Here is a 15,447-nt window from a genome sequence, read left to right as displayed (position 1 = left end):
AAGTGATACGGAGGTCCCGAGGGGAGCAGTTTGGGTGTCTGGACCGCATCAGGGTTAGTGGGAGGTGTTGAGCCACCTGCAGGATGCTGCTGCCCCCACGGATGCTGTGGGGCGCTGTGGCGCGACAAGCCACTCCGCGTGTGACCTACAGCACTGCAGCACAGCCGCAGGTAGGCCTGCGTTCACACACAAATGTGCAATGTGTACATCAACAGTAACGTTTAACCAGAATGAGATGTATATAATATATATTGGCCCCAAGACAAAACTGAAGTCTTAATGAAGGAGGGTCTTTTCTATTGCAGGGGCCAGAATCTGGGCCCCTACATCTCAGATCTGCATCCTTTTAAAGCACTATCATGCTGAAGTCACTCTATTAGTGTCTTCGAGCACAAGTTTACTTAAATGTTTAATTAGTTTTATTGTTTTAGGTTTTTTTTAAAAAAAACTGTTTTATTGTATTGTATATATTTTTTTCTTGCATGTATGTCATGTATTTAATTTATTTTGGCTGAATTTAAGATTGTAAAGTACTTTTGGCTGTCATAAGTTGTAGGAAGTGCACTATTTGAATAAATCTAAACTTCACACACAGCCTTGGCTGTCACAGTTATGTCAACAATTCAAACCAATCCCTTAAAAAGGTGGTGATCCAATGTACAATTTAAATTACAACTGAGTGAAATGTATAAATGGTATGTTTTTAAGCAGAACATCCCACAGAAACTGCATCTGTAGTAAAGATGTGGAAGGGTTCACATCTGTGACAGTGTGACCAAATAGGTAAAACACTTAAGAGCAATGTTTCTATATCTAATTTCAGTTAGAGAATAAAAGGTGGGATCGGTGATGGTAACAAAGTGTTATCACTGGACTATATAGATGTAGATTTTGGAGCAACAAATGCTGCCATTCACTTGACATATTTTCAGAGAAGACCTTGCTTATTTCAGTAAGACAATCTGCTTATATTACAGCAGCACGGCACGTTAAAGTGACATGTCTCCGGTCCAGATTTGTCACTCACTGAAAACATTAGCTGCATTATTTACCAAAGTATTCAGTAAATGAGATATTAAATATTTAAGCAGTTTAAATGGCGTGCTAAAGTATGGCACCACATTTCACTACTGAAACTACAGCAATTGCTCTTATTGCACATTGTTTCTTCATTCACACCTTCATTTCCTTTAACCAGGTGAAGGCCAAAAAGACTAAGTTTGGTCCTTTGAATGATCAAGACAGGATATTTACAAACTTATATGGTCGACATGACTGGAGGTAAAACACTGGACTTTTAAACCTCTTGTTTAACCATGTTGAAAAAAAATAATTAAATCAGTAGAAACACTTTTTTTCTGCCTTTTGTGTCTCTGCCTGCTTCTTGTCAGACTAAAGGGAGCGCTCAAAAGAGGAGACTGGTACAAGACAAAGGATATCATACTGAAAGGGCCGGACTGGATCCTGAATGAAGTGAAACTCTCAGGTCTTCGGGGCAGAGGAGGTGCAGGATTTCCCACTGGCATGAAATGGAGTTTTATGAACAAACCCAGTGATGGCAGGTAGAATGAAAAAGAAAAAAAAACCAAACATCTGCTGTGCCAGGAAGGATATCTTCCGCTCTTTTGTCCACACCAACACTTATCATCTCTTGTGTGATAGGCCCAAGTATCTGGTGGTGAATGCAGATGAAGGAGAGCCTGGGACATGCAAAGACCGTGAGATAATGCGTCATGACCCCCACAAACTGATAGAAGGCTGCCTTGTGGCTGGAACGGCCATGGGTGCACGTGCTGCATACATCTACATCAGAGGAGAGTTTTATAATGAGTCTTCAAATCTACAGGTAGGAACAGTCCACAGATAAAGTGTGTTTTTCTGCAGTGAGTTGTTTGTTACCCTTTGTCTTTCTTTTCCTGGTGTAGGTGGCTATTAACGAGGCCTACAAAGCAGGGCTGATGGGGAAGAACGCCTGTGGCTCAGGGTATAATTTTGATGTGTTTGTGATGCGAGGAGCTGGAGCTTACATCTGTGGAGAAGAGACAGCTCTCATCGAGTCTCTTGAGGGCAAACAAGGGAAACCTCGGCTCAAACCACCTTTCCCTGCTGATATAGGTTAAAAAAATGCTACACGGTCCCCCCATGTCCTTTTTTTTTTGTGGTTTAAGAAGCAGCAAAATAACTTTGTGATTTTAGTTGTTTACTGTTGTTGTATCCATCTCTTTCTTTTCTGTAAGGCGTGTTTGGATGCCCAACAACAGTGTCCAATGTGGAGACAGTTGCTGTGGCACCTGCAATCTGTCGCCGAGGTGGGACTTGGTTTGCCAGCTTTGGGAGGGAGAGGAACTCTGGGACGAAGCTATTCAACATCTCGGGTCATGTGAACAACCCTTGCACGGTGGAGGAAGAGATGTCAATTCCTCTGAGAGAGTTAATAGAGAGGCATGCAGGTGTGTGTGTGTTTACAGTTCACCTCTGTGTTGATGTTGTTTACCTTATGATGACATGACTTGCTGCTCTTGGGTGATTGGTATAGGAGGAGTGAGGGGCGGCTGGGACAATCTATTAGGAGTGATCCCAGGAGGGTCTTCAACTCCCATCATCCCTCGACACGTGTGTGATAATGTTCTGATGGATTTCGATGACCTGGTTCGTGCAGAGACCGCTCTGGGAACTGCAGCTGTAATAGTTATGGATAAATCGGTAAACTATATGTTGGATAACCAAACAAAACACAGCATCTTCAGTTACAATAAAACAATAATTAAAATAAAAACTGGGTTATGTACTTTCCATCCAGACTGATGTGATCAGGGCCATCGCACGTTTGGTTGAGTTCTACAAGCATGAGAGCTGTGGCCAGTGCACCCCCTGCAGGGAAGGTAAGTAACTTCATTCACACTTGATCAACTATTCTTACAAGACTTAATGTTATGGGGTTGGGGTAGTTTTATCTCTTACAGACGTGCAGATCTGAAAGGGCACCATATTTCCAATACATTTATATATACAGCTAAAGAAAACAAAATCAGTTTCCCTTCAGGGCAGATCTTGAAATCCTTTTAAGTTTGTACAGAGGCGAGTGTTTCTGATCTGGTTTTATGTTGAAGATTATTCCATGAACATAAGAGAAACAGATTGGGGTGAATTTTAGCAGAATGTCTCTATGGACATGAAAAACATGGACACTAGGATTATATTGAACTTTGTGTAAGTGCTTGGGTTCTTTTCTCTTCTTTGTGGTTCTTGTCATATTGACCTTTTCTGTTGCTGATCTGTCCTTCAGGAGTGGACTGGATGGATAAAATGATGTGGAGGTTTGTGCGTGGAGATGCAGCAGTTTCAGAGATCAATATGATTTGGGAGCTCAGCAAGCAGATTGAGGGTCATACCATCTGTGCTCTGGGCGATGGAGCTGCCTGGCCGGTGCAGGTGACTTGCACTTAAAAGAAGAAAGTTACAAGTACTAATACGAATTTTTAACCACCTTTATTCTCCCTTTGTGTTCAGGGTCTGATTCGTCACTTTCGGCCAGTCATGGAAAGTCGTATTGCTCAGTATAATAAGAAAAATCCCCCAAGAGAGCCAGCAATTGAGATGCTCTAAAGTGGCACATTTCAACAAAACAATCCGCCACTAGGATGTTATACAGATCATATTCTATTTTTTTTCTTTATTAGTGTTTTACATCTGAAAATATTTTAAGAGCAAGTCATCCTGCAGAGCTAAACGTTCTCACTTCTGCAAAATCTTTTACCCTTTTTTAATTTTTTCCATGTGTGGATGGATAATTTATTTCTGTGATATTTCAGCAGTTGCACTGCTGACTTGTAACTGCTAGTTTACCTTCAACGTCCACCGTTTTCTAATGACAGATTAGCAAAATATGACATATCTCACAAGGAAATAAAACATACTCAAAAACACCAATAAATTAAATTTATTTCAGAAAACCGTGAAACAGTTTCAGCTGGTTACTACATTTAACTCCAATATGATCTGTACAAAAAAAGAAAAAACAGATTAGAAAAAATGGAGACAAAGAGATTTGAAACGAAAAGAAAAGGTTGCAGGAGCGGTAGCAAAAAAAAACTGGTCAAAAGCACACAAACTGATGAGTCATGTACAACATCATTGATATTTTTTATAATTTTACAGACACCATATTCTGACACCATATCAAGTGTGATTTTTTTATTTTTATTATTAAAGTTCAAATAAAACTAGAGGCAGATCTTCTGACCATCTTTCATCCATAAAATAGGATCAAATTATCTGTTGTGAAAATGTTCCATCTCCAAAGTATAATGTGGGGAAAAATTAAAATTTCCATTTGGACCCAACAACTAAATCCTGAAACCCACAAATAGCTCTCAGAAACGATCCATGTGATCGGCGGGTAATTACTGGTGGGAAATGACTGGTTCAGTTTGGGCCAGTATCCATTAAGACTCCGTGGAAAACACTGAGACACTGGATTTGAAGACAAAAAATTTTTTTCTTTTTCAAGGTGCCATCCAGAAAGGCATAGATTGCTGTTGTGGTTGTGATTTGGCACGTGGCGGTGCTGGGCAGCGGTAGCCCTGTGGCCACCCTGAAGTGGCGGAGGTGTGAAGAACTGTCCCAGGGTTACCTGACCCTGAGAATCTGGAGGTGGGGTGGTCCTCCTCTTCATCGGAGGAGTCGCCAGCGTACGCCACCAAACCTGTTTTCAGTCTTTTCACTGCCGGCTCTGAAAGAAGCAGAGGAAGAACAAACGGAGGAGACACACAGGCAGCGCATATGGAGGGAAGAGAGAGAGAGAAAAAACACAAAGCAACACCAACAACATGTTTCAAATCAGGTTCAAGTTCATTTTTCCAAACACATTTTGGGAGAAACAAAGAGTTAATGAAATTAGGTCAAAGTTTCATATTGACAGTGCAGTGGGGGGAGGGGGCGCAACCATTTGAAAGCAGCCATTGGTTGGTGGGGAGCGACAGTGTGAGGGCCGTTCAATCGAGCAGCAGGACGGTGTCACAGGTCGAGTCGTGCCCCACCCCCAATCAGCATCCAGCATCACCCCAGAGACACATGGAAGAGAAGAAAAACACAGAAGAAGAGAAAAACACAAAAACAGGAGAGATTCTTGTTAGCAAGAAGAGAAAAACTACAGTCCAGACTGATGATGTCATCGAGTCGACGATAAGGAGGACTTGTCAGATGACTGACAAAGGCACAAAAAGTGTCATGTCATAGCGTCACCTCACTATCTGGAGATTTCAAGTCACTCCAGCAGAATCCTGTAAGAAGCAGCCGGTTTCAGGCTGAGTGTGTGAAATACTGCAGGATTTTTTTTTTTTTTTTAGGTCAAATGTGCCTCAGTGACGCAGACGCTGCTTCAACTGTTCCAAGCTGCATCACTAAAATAAAGAGTCTAGTTTTCTGGGAGTGTTCACACATTCACATTGTTCTCTGGCAGTGTTGCACTATGGCTGAACACAAATCAAGGACTTTCTCGTAAAGGGCCGCAGTGCACTGCCGTCAACTGTTCGGGATTTGTCAATCCACAGGATAACGCCCTTACCCACAGGGCCTTGTGGAGCCTTCCTCTCTTCCATCTTGGGTCTCACTCCATTCATGGGGAGGGATAGTGGCGGAGGCATTAGCTGCCGACTAGAATAAACACACACACACACACACACACAAAAACAAGGAAAAAACAGTCAACTAACCATGACTTTCGGCTCATATACCAATTTATCATCATTAAATGAAAAAAAAAGAAAGTACAGTATCATCTATGTATACCTGTCCCTCTCAATCGCCGGGCCAGAGGAACTTGATGGTGGAGGTCCTGAAGTCTCTGGGCTACCCATTGAGAAGCCTGCACCTAAATTAGTCATATGAATGGGTCCATGCTATGAGCAGAAAAACACACAGGCGCAATTAGCAGACAACCTCGACTAGGCCCTGCCGTGACACTCTAATGTAAATTATTATAGCTTTCCCAAAAACATTAGGAAGATTTCCAAGTCTGATTGCACTCATCCATTACGAGATACTTGAAGCTCACATGATAAAATACCTTCCTCTGAAATTCAGTGATAAACTGTAAGTGAACGTCACCAGGAAACAGCAGGCCATATCATCTTAATCATGGTACATGAAACATTTAAAGGAAGGAAAGATGAAAGGTTGAGCTCAAAATGACAGACAGTGATTCGAATGCATGTTGAGAAAGACTTAAACATGATTGGCTGATGGAAATGATTTCCTAAAGCAGTTCTCGGGCAAAAACGTCAAAAAACATCAAAATTGGAGCAAATTAAAGAAGAATAACATGAATAAAATCAGAGAATAAGTGATTGTAAATGTTTTTTCTTTGATCACCTGGTATCCAAGTAGGCCGCTGTCCCTCTCGTCTGGTATCTCCTCGGTGAAGCGTCTTTTCTGTGGTGGGTTGGCTGGAGTGGCAGGAAGCTGAGCTTTAAGTGGCACCGCAGTAGAGGGAGGGAAATGTACAGGAGCAGTAGTCTGTAAAACAAAAGCACAAGCTGGTTATTTCTTTCCATATGTCCTCAACATTTACAGTACTGTACAACAATCTTGAACCACAAACTATATCTTTATATTTTGCTTCAACAAAGCCCTGCTTCTAAGTGCCAAAGTGGTCTTGAAAACCAGTTCTTCAGTCTTTCCATGGGTCTGGGAAAGATTTTGTTTGGATATCAGCTGCTTTCAATCTCATTCTCTTTCCAGTCCTTTTATTGGACCATTTATCAGACCAGAGAAATATGTTTTTGTGTTTAAGACAAATTTATCATTTAAGCATTAAGGCATCAACATATTACAGATAACAGAAAAGTCTTTTTTAATTGTATCTGAGGATAATTTGTAACCAGCAGCCTTTTGCAAATGTATGTGGGTAGTTCCATCTTCTCTTTATAAAATGTCATAAGACTGATAGACAGAAATTAGTATTGCAGTGCAAACATGATGAAGCATGGAAAAGTAGAAGAAAACTTGGCATATCTCAGCACTTTGTGCAGCGTGACCTTGATAAAAACTGAGGACAAAAGAAAAAATAACATCAGATAAAAACACGTATCTGAAAGTACTGTGTTTTAAATAAGAAAAAAAATCCCGGACCTGGGAGATATCTATGTCTGGACCTTCAGATGATCTATTGTTCACCGAAGCCTCATCAGAAATGACCTTCACAGAAGACTGGCAGAAACAAAGCCATTGGTAAGGAAGAACATATTTAAGAAAAGGCTGAGATATAGGGCTGTGACAATATGCTTTTGTCCCGATTTGATTCGATTGTTTGGGTGCCGATTCTGACAATTCTTCAATACTGCTGATTTTTGTAGATTAAAGACAACAAAAAAAAAATATACAAAACGTTTTTGCTCGTGATTTTTTCTTGATTTCAATTAGAAAAAAACAACACAGTAGCCAAACCATCATTCTGCTGCTATAATGCCCAAGAAGACAAGTAAAAAGATAAAAAAGAAAAAAAAACAACAAAAAAAAAGACAAAAAAATTATAATCGATTATTTTTATTTATTTATTTGAAAAAAAAATTCCCAATATTTGATTTTATTACTTGATTTTCCAATCCCTACTGAGATTACATAGAAACTGCACTGAAAAATGAGTAGCAACCCGCTTTATGGGGGAATGACTCCACCCCAGAGTCCACACCTCAACATAACTGAAGCAGTATGGCATCAGCTTGACAGAAAACAGAACCAAAGTACCTAATTCAAAGCAGAAACTCTTTCATGATTAATTTCTTTCATTTAAATTAAGACTAAAAATTAGAAGCACTCAGACCTCCTGAAAGCCAGAAAAACCCCAAAAGGCCCAACAGTCCATCCAGTCACCAACCCCATAAAAACACTCTTATATACATTTCTATGAGCAGGATCGGTCTAACATCTTATTTAAAAACCTTGATCCTGATAAATATACTGTTAGACACAAACATGATGCAATAAGTGATAATAATCTTGCAGTAATTGAAGAAATTAGCATTTTCATTAATGGTTTTAGCTGTCGAGCTGCACAATATGTGGTTTAAGCATCGTAATCACAATGTATGTGTGTGCGATAGTCAATCTACAGAACCTGCAATATAGGAGGCAAATAAACGCCTAGCACAATAAAATAAGCGATAATAGATAGCAATAAGAATAACTCTCAATTACAGACAAATAGCATACTTGTAACATTCAGGAAAAGAAGCAAAAATAGTGCAGGTTAATTGTCAACAAGAAGAGTGCAGCATAAGATGCTATTCAAGTCATCTGTTCATATCACAATATATAGTGAGTTAGAAATTATCACAATGTCAGTTTTTTCCAGTAATGTAACTAAAGTTTGCTTAAGTTTTTGCTGAAAGTTTAGACATTCTTTACCATTTCCTTTTCCTAATTGTATAGCTCATTCTGGGGAAGAATTTATGCTAGTATTAGACAAAGACATTGTAAAATCTCTGCATATTACTTAAATGATGATGAAGAGTGTAGTAAATCGTACCTGTGACAGAGCATCTGGAATCAGAGCAGGAGCAGATACAGGAGTCACAGAAGGAGCAGGAACAGGGGCAGGAATGGGGGCAGGAGCCGGAGGAGGAACAGGGGCAAGGGCTGGGCGTAGAGGGTACTGAGAAGGAATACCCGCAGGTGCTGCTGGAGGTATAGGAGGTGGTACGTTGTATGGTGGAGGAACAGGCTGGGCCTGAGGTGGGGGTACAGGCATGGGGTATCCTTGCTGGTATCCAGCTGGGGGGTAATAAGGGGGCTGAGGAGGTATCCCATTCACTACTGGAGCCTGTGCAAAGCCTGGAGAAGGAAGAGGAGCAGAACATATCAAATGAACTTTGTAAGTGTTGATATGATGCACTGAGGACACTGTCAGTGTATAGGGAAAAATCTGCAGTGTGCAAACACTGCATCACAGAAGGAAATGGTCATTTTAAACAGCAATAGCATCTACATCAATTTTAAAGTTTCTTTTTAGATATTTTACAAGTCATATCCTGATATATAGTTAAAATTCTGCCCAGACTAATCTTGACAAAAAAAAACAAAAAAACAATGTGTTGCACCTTGCTGTGTTGGCATCATCGTGCTCATTTGATTAAGGTAGCGAGAATACTCTGCATGGACCTGGAAGAAGAGACATTGCACATAAAGTTTATCAACAGTAAGAAAACAACAATAAATCATGCATTGATGAAAGGAATCTTATTTTAATATGACATCATTTGTTATACTTCTGAATTTCACCCTTTAAATTGTATTTTCAAGGTGGCTATTTACACAAAATACCTATTGCTGTGGGCAGAAAAAAAAGAATATTTCCATCAGCATCTACAGTTTTGTTACTGATGTATGCAAATGATTTCTGCAGAAGAATGCCTGCAGAAGCCACAATGCTTTTTGCACTTTCAGTCTGCCACATTTAGTTTGCAATGGCAATAGTTAGTGTTGGCATCAGAGATATTCTGCATCCGTTTTAATAGAACAGGAATGCATTATATTAGATTTGTGCAACAATACAAAGCTAAAACTAATATAAATATGTCATTTTCCACCAAACTACAGAAAACATCATCACTCTCCAGTGGGAGAACTAAAATATCATTACGTCTACTGATTTCATGTCTGCTCTTTATCAGATAAAAAAATCAGATTCAATCATTCATTACAAAATAATTTTATCCTACATGTATATTTAATACATGGACTAAGAACATCAGTTCTTAATGGACTGTACAGTGTCCACTTAGTGGTCCACTGGACAGTGGACTGATGACTAAGAACATTCATCAGTCCAAATGTATCATTTGGAGTGATGAATGTCATCAGTCCAAAATGTGGACTGATGACATTTTTTCAAGCCTTTTATAGTAGACAGCATTAACCAGCTGAAATCATCTTAAATCCTTAGGAGTGCAGTGCAATATTTGACTATTTGTAACATTGGCATGTATTTGTGAAGCACATCTGAACTTATATTTTCAGAGCAGTGAATAGAAAAATCAGTCATTAATGGATTGAAACTTAAGTAAACCCAGACACTCCTGAATAAATGTCGGTTGAACTATTTAAATTTTTTTAAAAAATCAGAGACAAAACAATATACAATTTTAGTCACAGAAAATTCCTTACCGTCTGTAGAAGATTCTCACACAACGTTTTTGCTGCTGCTAGTCCCTCTGGTTTAGGATGGCTGCAGCAAAAAATGCTTGCAATTAATGTACACATCAGAAAATATGGTGTCTTGATTCTTAACAGCATTAACAGGTGTTGAAAAGATTAAGACATCCTTAAAATTTTCTAAACAACTGAACAGGACTCACCTAATATAAATGTACATGGGTTCAAAGGCCTCTCGTCCAGATGCAGGCTCTAAACAGCCTGATCCCTTTCCTCTGAGGAAGACTTTGGCCCCAGTCTCAGCCTGAATGTGCTGCAGGTATGAACACCCGGGGCCTTCAACACGTTCTTTGACTACAAATCCTGGGATAGCGTGCTCCAGACCCACAAATACTTTATCCTGAACATAATGCATCTGTGAAATGAGAAAAACATTCAGACAATACTTCTGATTGACAACAGGCCACAGTAGAGATGTTTCTACACATTTATGCTAACAAACTGTCTGCTTTAGATTAGGCACAATATTCCCAGATGTTGGTTATGGTCAACACAGTTTAAAACTTAATGCAGCTGTATTAAGAAAGTGAAATTCACTATGTTCAAATATGGCACTGGTTGTACTGGCCATCGATTATTCTTTCTTCTTTTTCTTTAAGGTGGCATTGTTTGGTAATACAAAGAATTGACAGCTCAAAACTTTTGTTCAAAGGTTAAAGCAACTCCAACTTTTATGATTTCAATAATATCCAAAATTGTCAAGCAATTATCCTTTTTTGATCTTATGAAGTTGCTTGTACATAAAACAGTTCACAGCAACAGATTTCAAGTTTGTCTGAGCTTTGAACATAATATTAAACTTCCTGAAATAGCCTTGTAATTGTAAAACTGATTCATTCAAATGGATGAAAAGTGTTACCCCTGACTGAAAGTGAGGTTTGTGGTTGGTCACAGGAGGCAAGGATGGTGGAGGTGGGTTCTGTTGATGGTAAACTGTTACTGATGCCCCACTAGGGGAGAAAGATGAAGAGGATGAAGAAGCAGTTGCTGCTTTCACTACGCCATTGGTGATTATCTCCTTAATTCTATTGACTGCCCCTGCAGAGAAAGGGAGAAAGACAATCAGTCACACTCTAAACATGTATTCACAACAAAATGATAAGTTTATAAGACTACTGACGGTCAACAAGCTCCCTCGTCTGTCCTTGGACATGCAAATACAGAGGTCGATCCCTGTGTGGAAACAGCAGACACACAGTGGTGTTAGCAATACAGGACTATTAGATTTATGCTTAATAAGTAAATAGGTTGAATGGTCACCCCGGAAGTGCTTTGCCCTTCTCCTCCGTTGTCATATAACGACCTCTGGTTGAAACTGCAGCACCACTCACTTTACTGATCTGAAAACAAGTCACGTGAAAAAACACATTAAACATCACAAGGCAGGTAAAACGCTCATACCTGCTAAATATACTTTATCATGTTGTCGCTGACCTCATCCTGTGTTTGCCCACGGGTCAGGAGATTTCGACAGGTTATTGGGACATCATTAATCTCAACTTCAGCAACCACCAAATCATCTTTGGCTTTTGCTGGCACTGAAGATTTCCCAATACCCATAATCTGCAAGATAGAGAGTAACAATGTAAAGGACAACTGTTAAATTACTTCGAATTTATTTCACTTGCTAATCAAAAATATATGCATAATAACATTAACAACAAAACAAACAGATGTAGCAGATATAAATATATATGAAGGTCATGTTAATTATGAGTATAGCTTTTGGACAGCACCAAGTATCAGTGGATTTTTCTTATTGCCAAAGCATAATTTTGATTCCTCATAGCTCATGTTTCTGTAATGGAACATGATTGTACAGTACTCAAAGTTTTAAAACCCAATATCAAAATCACCAAAATTCCTAATAATATTGAATTAATTACTTTTTCAAACCCTGCATGTATAGCAGGGTTGTTTATGGATCTGCCTGCACAAATGAAAAATGTTAGTGATCACGCTGATCAAACTGTACGGAAAAATATCTAAAGGTCCCAAAACTACTCATCGTTGATAAAATGCAATGCTTTTGTATCCTGTGTTGCAATTTTAACTCCTACCACCTCAAGATGTTTTTTGTCCATCATGCCTTGAGACGAAAACCTACATAATGAGAGGGGTTAATTGCATTGTCTTGGCTTATCTGTGTCTATGATATCAGAGTTGATCATGCATTAACCCTTATGACAGGCTGTTATCCCATAGCAAATTAACATGTACTCAAGCAATTCTTTGGTTCATTACCTTCTCAGGTGGTCCCGAGGTGCCTATCTGTGAGGGTTTGAGTTTGCCTTTGGCCACCAACATAGCGTTGATCTTGGCAGCCACAGCAGCTGCAGCATCCAGCGCACCGGACGGTGCAGACTCAGCCTCCGCCATCCCACTGGAGCCAGACCCGGGGCCGGGTTGGTCCCATTTGCTGCGGCGCCTGGGAGGCAAGAAGAAATATGAGAAATATGGCCGATAAAAGGAAACGGGACCGACGAACTCTTTGTTTTCTTCTGGTTTAATGTGAACTTTGTCAATACTCGCTATAGTAAAGCGATTGTTGACATTCCGGAAACTAATTAACGAGAGAAACTATTGAGCAGATGGTCTTATTTATAATCAAAATAGGCAAATACAAAATTCCGTTCGGAATTCCTCATACTTATGTGTGTGTATGTGTAACTACGGGCTAACTAACATGAGCCGCAACAAAATACACCCGACAACACATCGCCATGATTACATAAGGAGCTAACATTAGCATGCAAGCTAGGTGAGTAACTAAATGCATTTGGACGACGGCTTAAAAACCACAAAAAATACACACAGAGTCCGTTATTGCACCTACCCGCTATTATGTGTTCCACAAAATGACATTAATATTCCGTCGAATAAAAATTCTCCTTTCAATGTAAAAATAAATGTGACAATAATCCGTGAAATTCTGAATAGCTCCTTCAGTAGGCGGTCCTGGGTTGATCTTCTTCTACTACTTTTTGTTTGGCGAAGGCAGGCAAGGGACGTCCTGGCGCATTACCGCCACCTAGTGTCACCACAAATTGTGCTGAAATCGAAAAGCTAACGAATAATTCAGTTTAAAATAAAATAAAATAAAATAAAATAAAATTTTATTCTTGCGACGCCGGTTGCCACCAGCCAGTCATTTTCATCATGTCTGCTCCGGGTGCGGATCATTGCATTTCGTCAAGAGAACTGCAGGGTGGCGCCAGACACCAACACGTGTCTAGAAAAAGTTGAAGCGAGATTCTGCTACCTCGCCTGTCCTGCATGTCATCACCTCCTTGCCACACTTGGCGGATTTCTCCAGAGGCAGCATAAAGGTTTCCAGTAGAGAACATAACGTTGAGCAGCCAGACATGCATCATGAGCAAGGTAAGTTTAAGCTGTCTTGTTTCTTATTCACTTATTCAATTAAAAAGTTGCAGGTAAAAAAAATTAAAAGGGGAAAAAATATCTACATTGATTTGAGATTCATTTTGCTAAAATGCCCTTTCTTCTTTTCCTTCTTCTTTTTTCCGAATTTACTCATTGTAAGATTTAACTGAAAAAAACCCCTTGAAAGTAACCTTGAAGTAAAATTTGCATGTCATGTCTGAAAGCTAGACATTTTTAATATAAGCATTTTATTCAAAATCTGCAGCTCATATATATATATATATATATATATATATATTTATATATATATATATATATATATATATTTATATATATATATATATATATATATTTATATATATATATATATATATTTATATATATATATATATATATTTATATATATTTATATATATATATATATATATATTTATATATATATATATATATATATATATTTATTTATATATATATATATTTATATGTGTGTGTGTGTGTGTGTGTGTGTGTGTGTGTGTGTGTGTGTTTATATATATTACGGCTGTGACGATATGCCTGTGTCCCGATTCAATTCCGATGTTTTGGGTGCCGATTCGAATTAAATTGCAACACTTGCAATTCGTCTATATTGCTGATTTTTGTAGATTAAAAAAAATGTACAAAACTCTTTTTTTGCTCGTCATTTTTCTTGATTTCTGTTAGGAAAAAAACAACACAATAATCAGACCATCATTCTGCTTCTATAATGCCCAAGAAAACAAGTAAAAAAGATCAATAAAAACAATAAAAATGACAAAGAATTTTATAATGAATTAATTTTATTCATTTGAAAAAAGAAAAAATTTTTAACCGAACAAAACAAAAAAAATCTGTTTTAAAATTGTGAAGCAAAAAGATCCCGATATTTGATTTTTCGATTTTGATTTTCTCAGCCCGATTTTCCTACTATATATATATATATATATATATATATATATATATATATATATATATATATATATATATATATATATATATATATGTGTGTATATATATATATATATATATATATATATATAGTAAAGTTATCCTAAATTGGCTAGTACATCAAATTTTCACATGGAGGTCTGACTTTCATGAATGTAATTGATTATTTCTTTATTTACTCTTTCCAAGATGAGTACAAACTAGATCTTACCAAACTTTGCTAGAAGCTTTCAGATCAGCAGGTGAGGATGGTCAGACCTTGACCCAGAGGCTGAAGCATGATGAGGCCAACATCCTGCGCAGGTGGCTGGATGTTGGCATCAACATCATACCTGCATCATACCTGCTGTGCTGATGTACTGGGTTACTTAGAGTCACTCTGGCAGGTGTACAGTTACTGGCCACACAGGGGCTCAGAGACATAGCAAGGAGGTGCACCTTACTGTGGAAGGTGAGAACACTGTGTGGGGGTGACATGGACAACAGATTGAACAACCAGCAGCCCTGCTTGAATTTCTTTTGTTCTGTGTTGCAGAGTGTTGAAAGCAGACTTTAAAACTTTGCTTTCTTGAGTTTGATTAGGATTAAGATTTCCCATGTGTGCATTCAGAGAAAGTGACTTGTTTTTAGAAATATTGTTAGTTTCCTGATGTGATCTGTTGAAGTTATGATTATTATTATTTGTTGCTGTTCTATTTTAAGAATTGAAGGAAGTTTGCATTTAATCAGTTGTCTATAGTACTAGTACACTTTGCAGATACACTTTGATATGTTTGATTAACCAGCAGTTTAATTATTGTCCGTGTAAGGTTAAGTGATCATCATTTAACCCCATAAACAGCTTAGAAAACTACCTTTAAATAGACTCTTTCTTTAAAATATCTT

At 38.4% G+C, this 15,447-nt stretch overlaps 2 protein-coding genes across 2 annotated transcripts; one reads left to right on the top strand and one right to left on the bottom strand.

The window, feature by feature from the left end:
* Nucleotides 1–83: 83 nt before the first annotated feature.
* Nucleotides 84–3,606, top strand: LOC306756346 (NADH dehydrogenase [ubiquinone] flavoprotein 1, mitochondrial-like; the record flags this gene model as incomplete). Its single annotated transcript, XM_079241073.1, has 10 exons — nucleotides 84–170; nucleotides 1,199–1,281; nucleotides 1,392–1,562; nucleotides 1,663–1,846; nucleotides 1,926–2,115; nucleotides 2,238–2,450; nucleotides 2,537–2,703; nucleotides 2,801–2,882; nucleotides 3,287–3,432; nucleotides 3,511–3,606. The coding sequence occupies 10 exons, from the start codon at nucleotides 84–86 to the stop codon at nucleotides 3,604–3,606; spliced, it is 1,419 nt and encodes a 472-aa protein (XP_079097199.1).
* Nucleotides 3,607–3,924: 318 nt separating this feature from the next.
* On the bottom strand, nucleotides 3,925–13,180 carry khdc4 (KH domain containing 4, pre-mRNA splicing factor). The gene is made up of 14 exons (XM_079241299.1): nucleotides 13,049–13,180; nucleotides 12,457–12,640; nucleotides 11,647–11,775; nucleotides 11,473–11,552; nucleotides 11,333–11,385; nucleotides 11,072–11,250; nucleotides 10,356–10,567; nucleotides 10,165–10,225; nucleotides 9,099–9,159; nucleotides 8,528–8,832; nucleotides 6,373–6,516; nucleotides 5,791–5,900; nucleotides 5,567–5,655; nucleotides 3,925–4,732 (listed from the first exon to the last, which is right to left on the bottom strand). The coding sequence occupies exons 1-14, from the start codon at nucleotides 13,075–13,077 to the stop codon at nucleotides 4,506–4,508; spliced, it is 1,863 nt and encodes a 620-aa protein (XP_079097425.1). The 5' UTR covers nucleotides 13,078–13,180; the 3' UTR covers nucleotides 3,925–4,505.
* Between the last annotated feature and the right edge of the window lie 2,267 nt (nucleotides 13,181–15,447).

The sequence above is a fragment of the Telmatherina bonti genome, assembly GCF_933228915.1.
Source record: "Telmatherina bonti genome assembly, chromosome: 5".
In the NCBI taxonomy this organism is placed as follows: domain Eukaryota; kingdom Metazoa; phylum Chordata; class Actinopteri; order Atheriniformes; family Telmatherinidae; genus Telmatherina; species Telmatherina bonti.
Note: the sequence above shows the minus strand (reverse complement) of the source record. Positions and strands in the feature narration are given on the sequence as shown.

Coding starts and splice junctions, on each gene's coding strand:
- khdc4 (XM_079241299.1), bottom strand. CDS start 13,077: ATGTCATTTTGTGGAACACATAATAGCGG. Junction 6,517..8,527: donor TTCCAGATGCTCTGTCACAG/GTACGATTTACT, acceptor TTTGTTTTACAG/ACTACTGCTCCTGTACATTT. Junction 5,656..5,790: donor CCGGCGATTGAGAGGGACAG/GTATACATAGAT, acceptor TGTTTATTCTAG/TCGGCAGCTAATGCCTCCGC.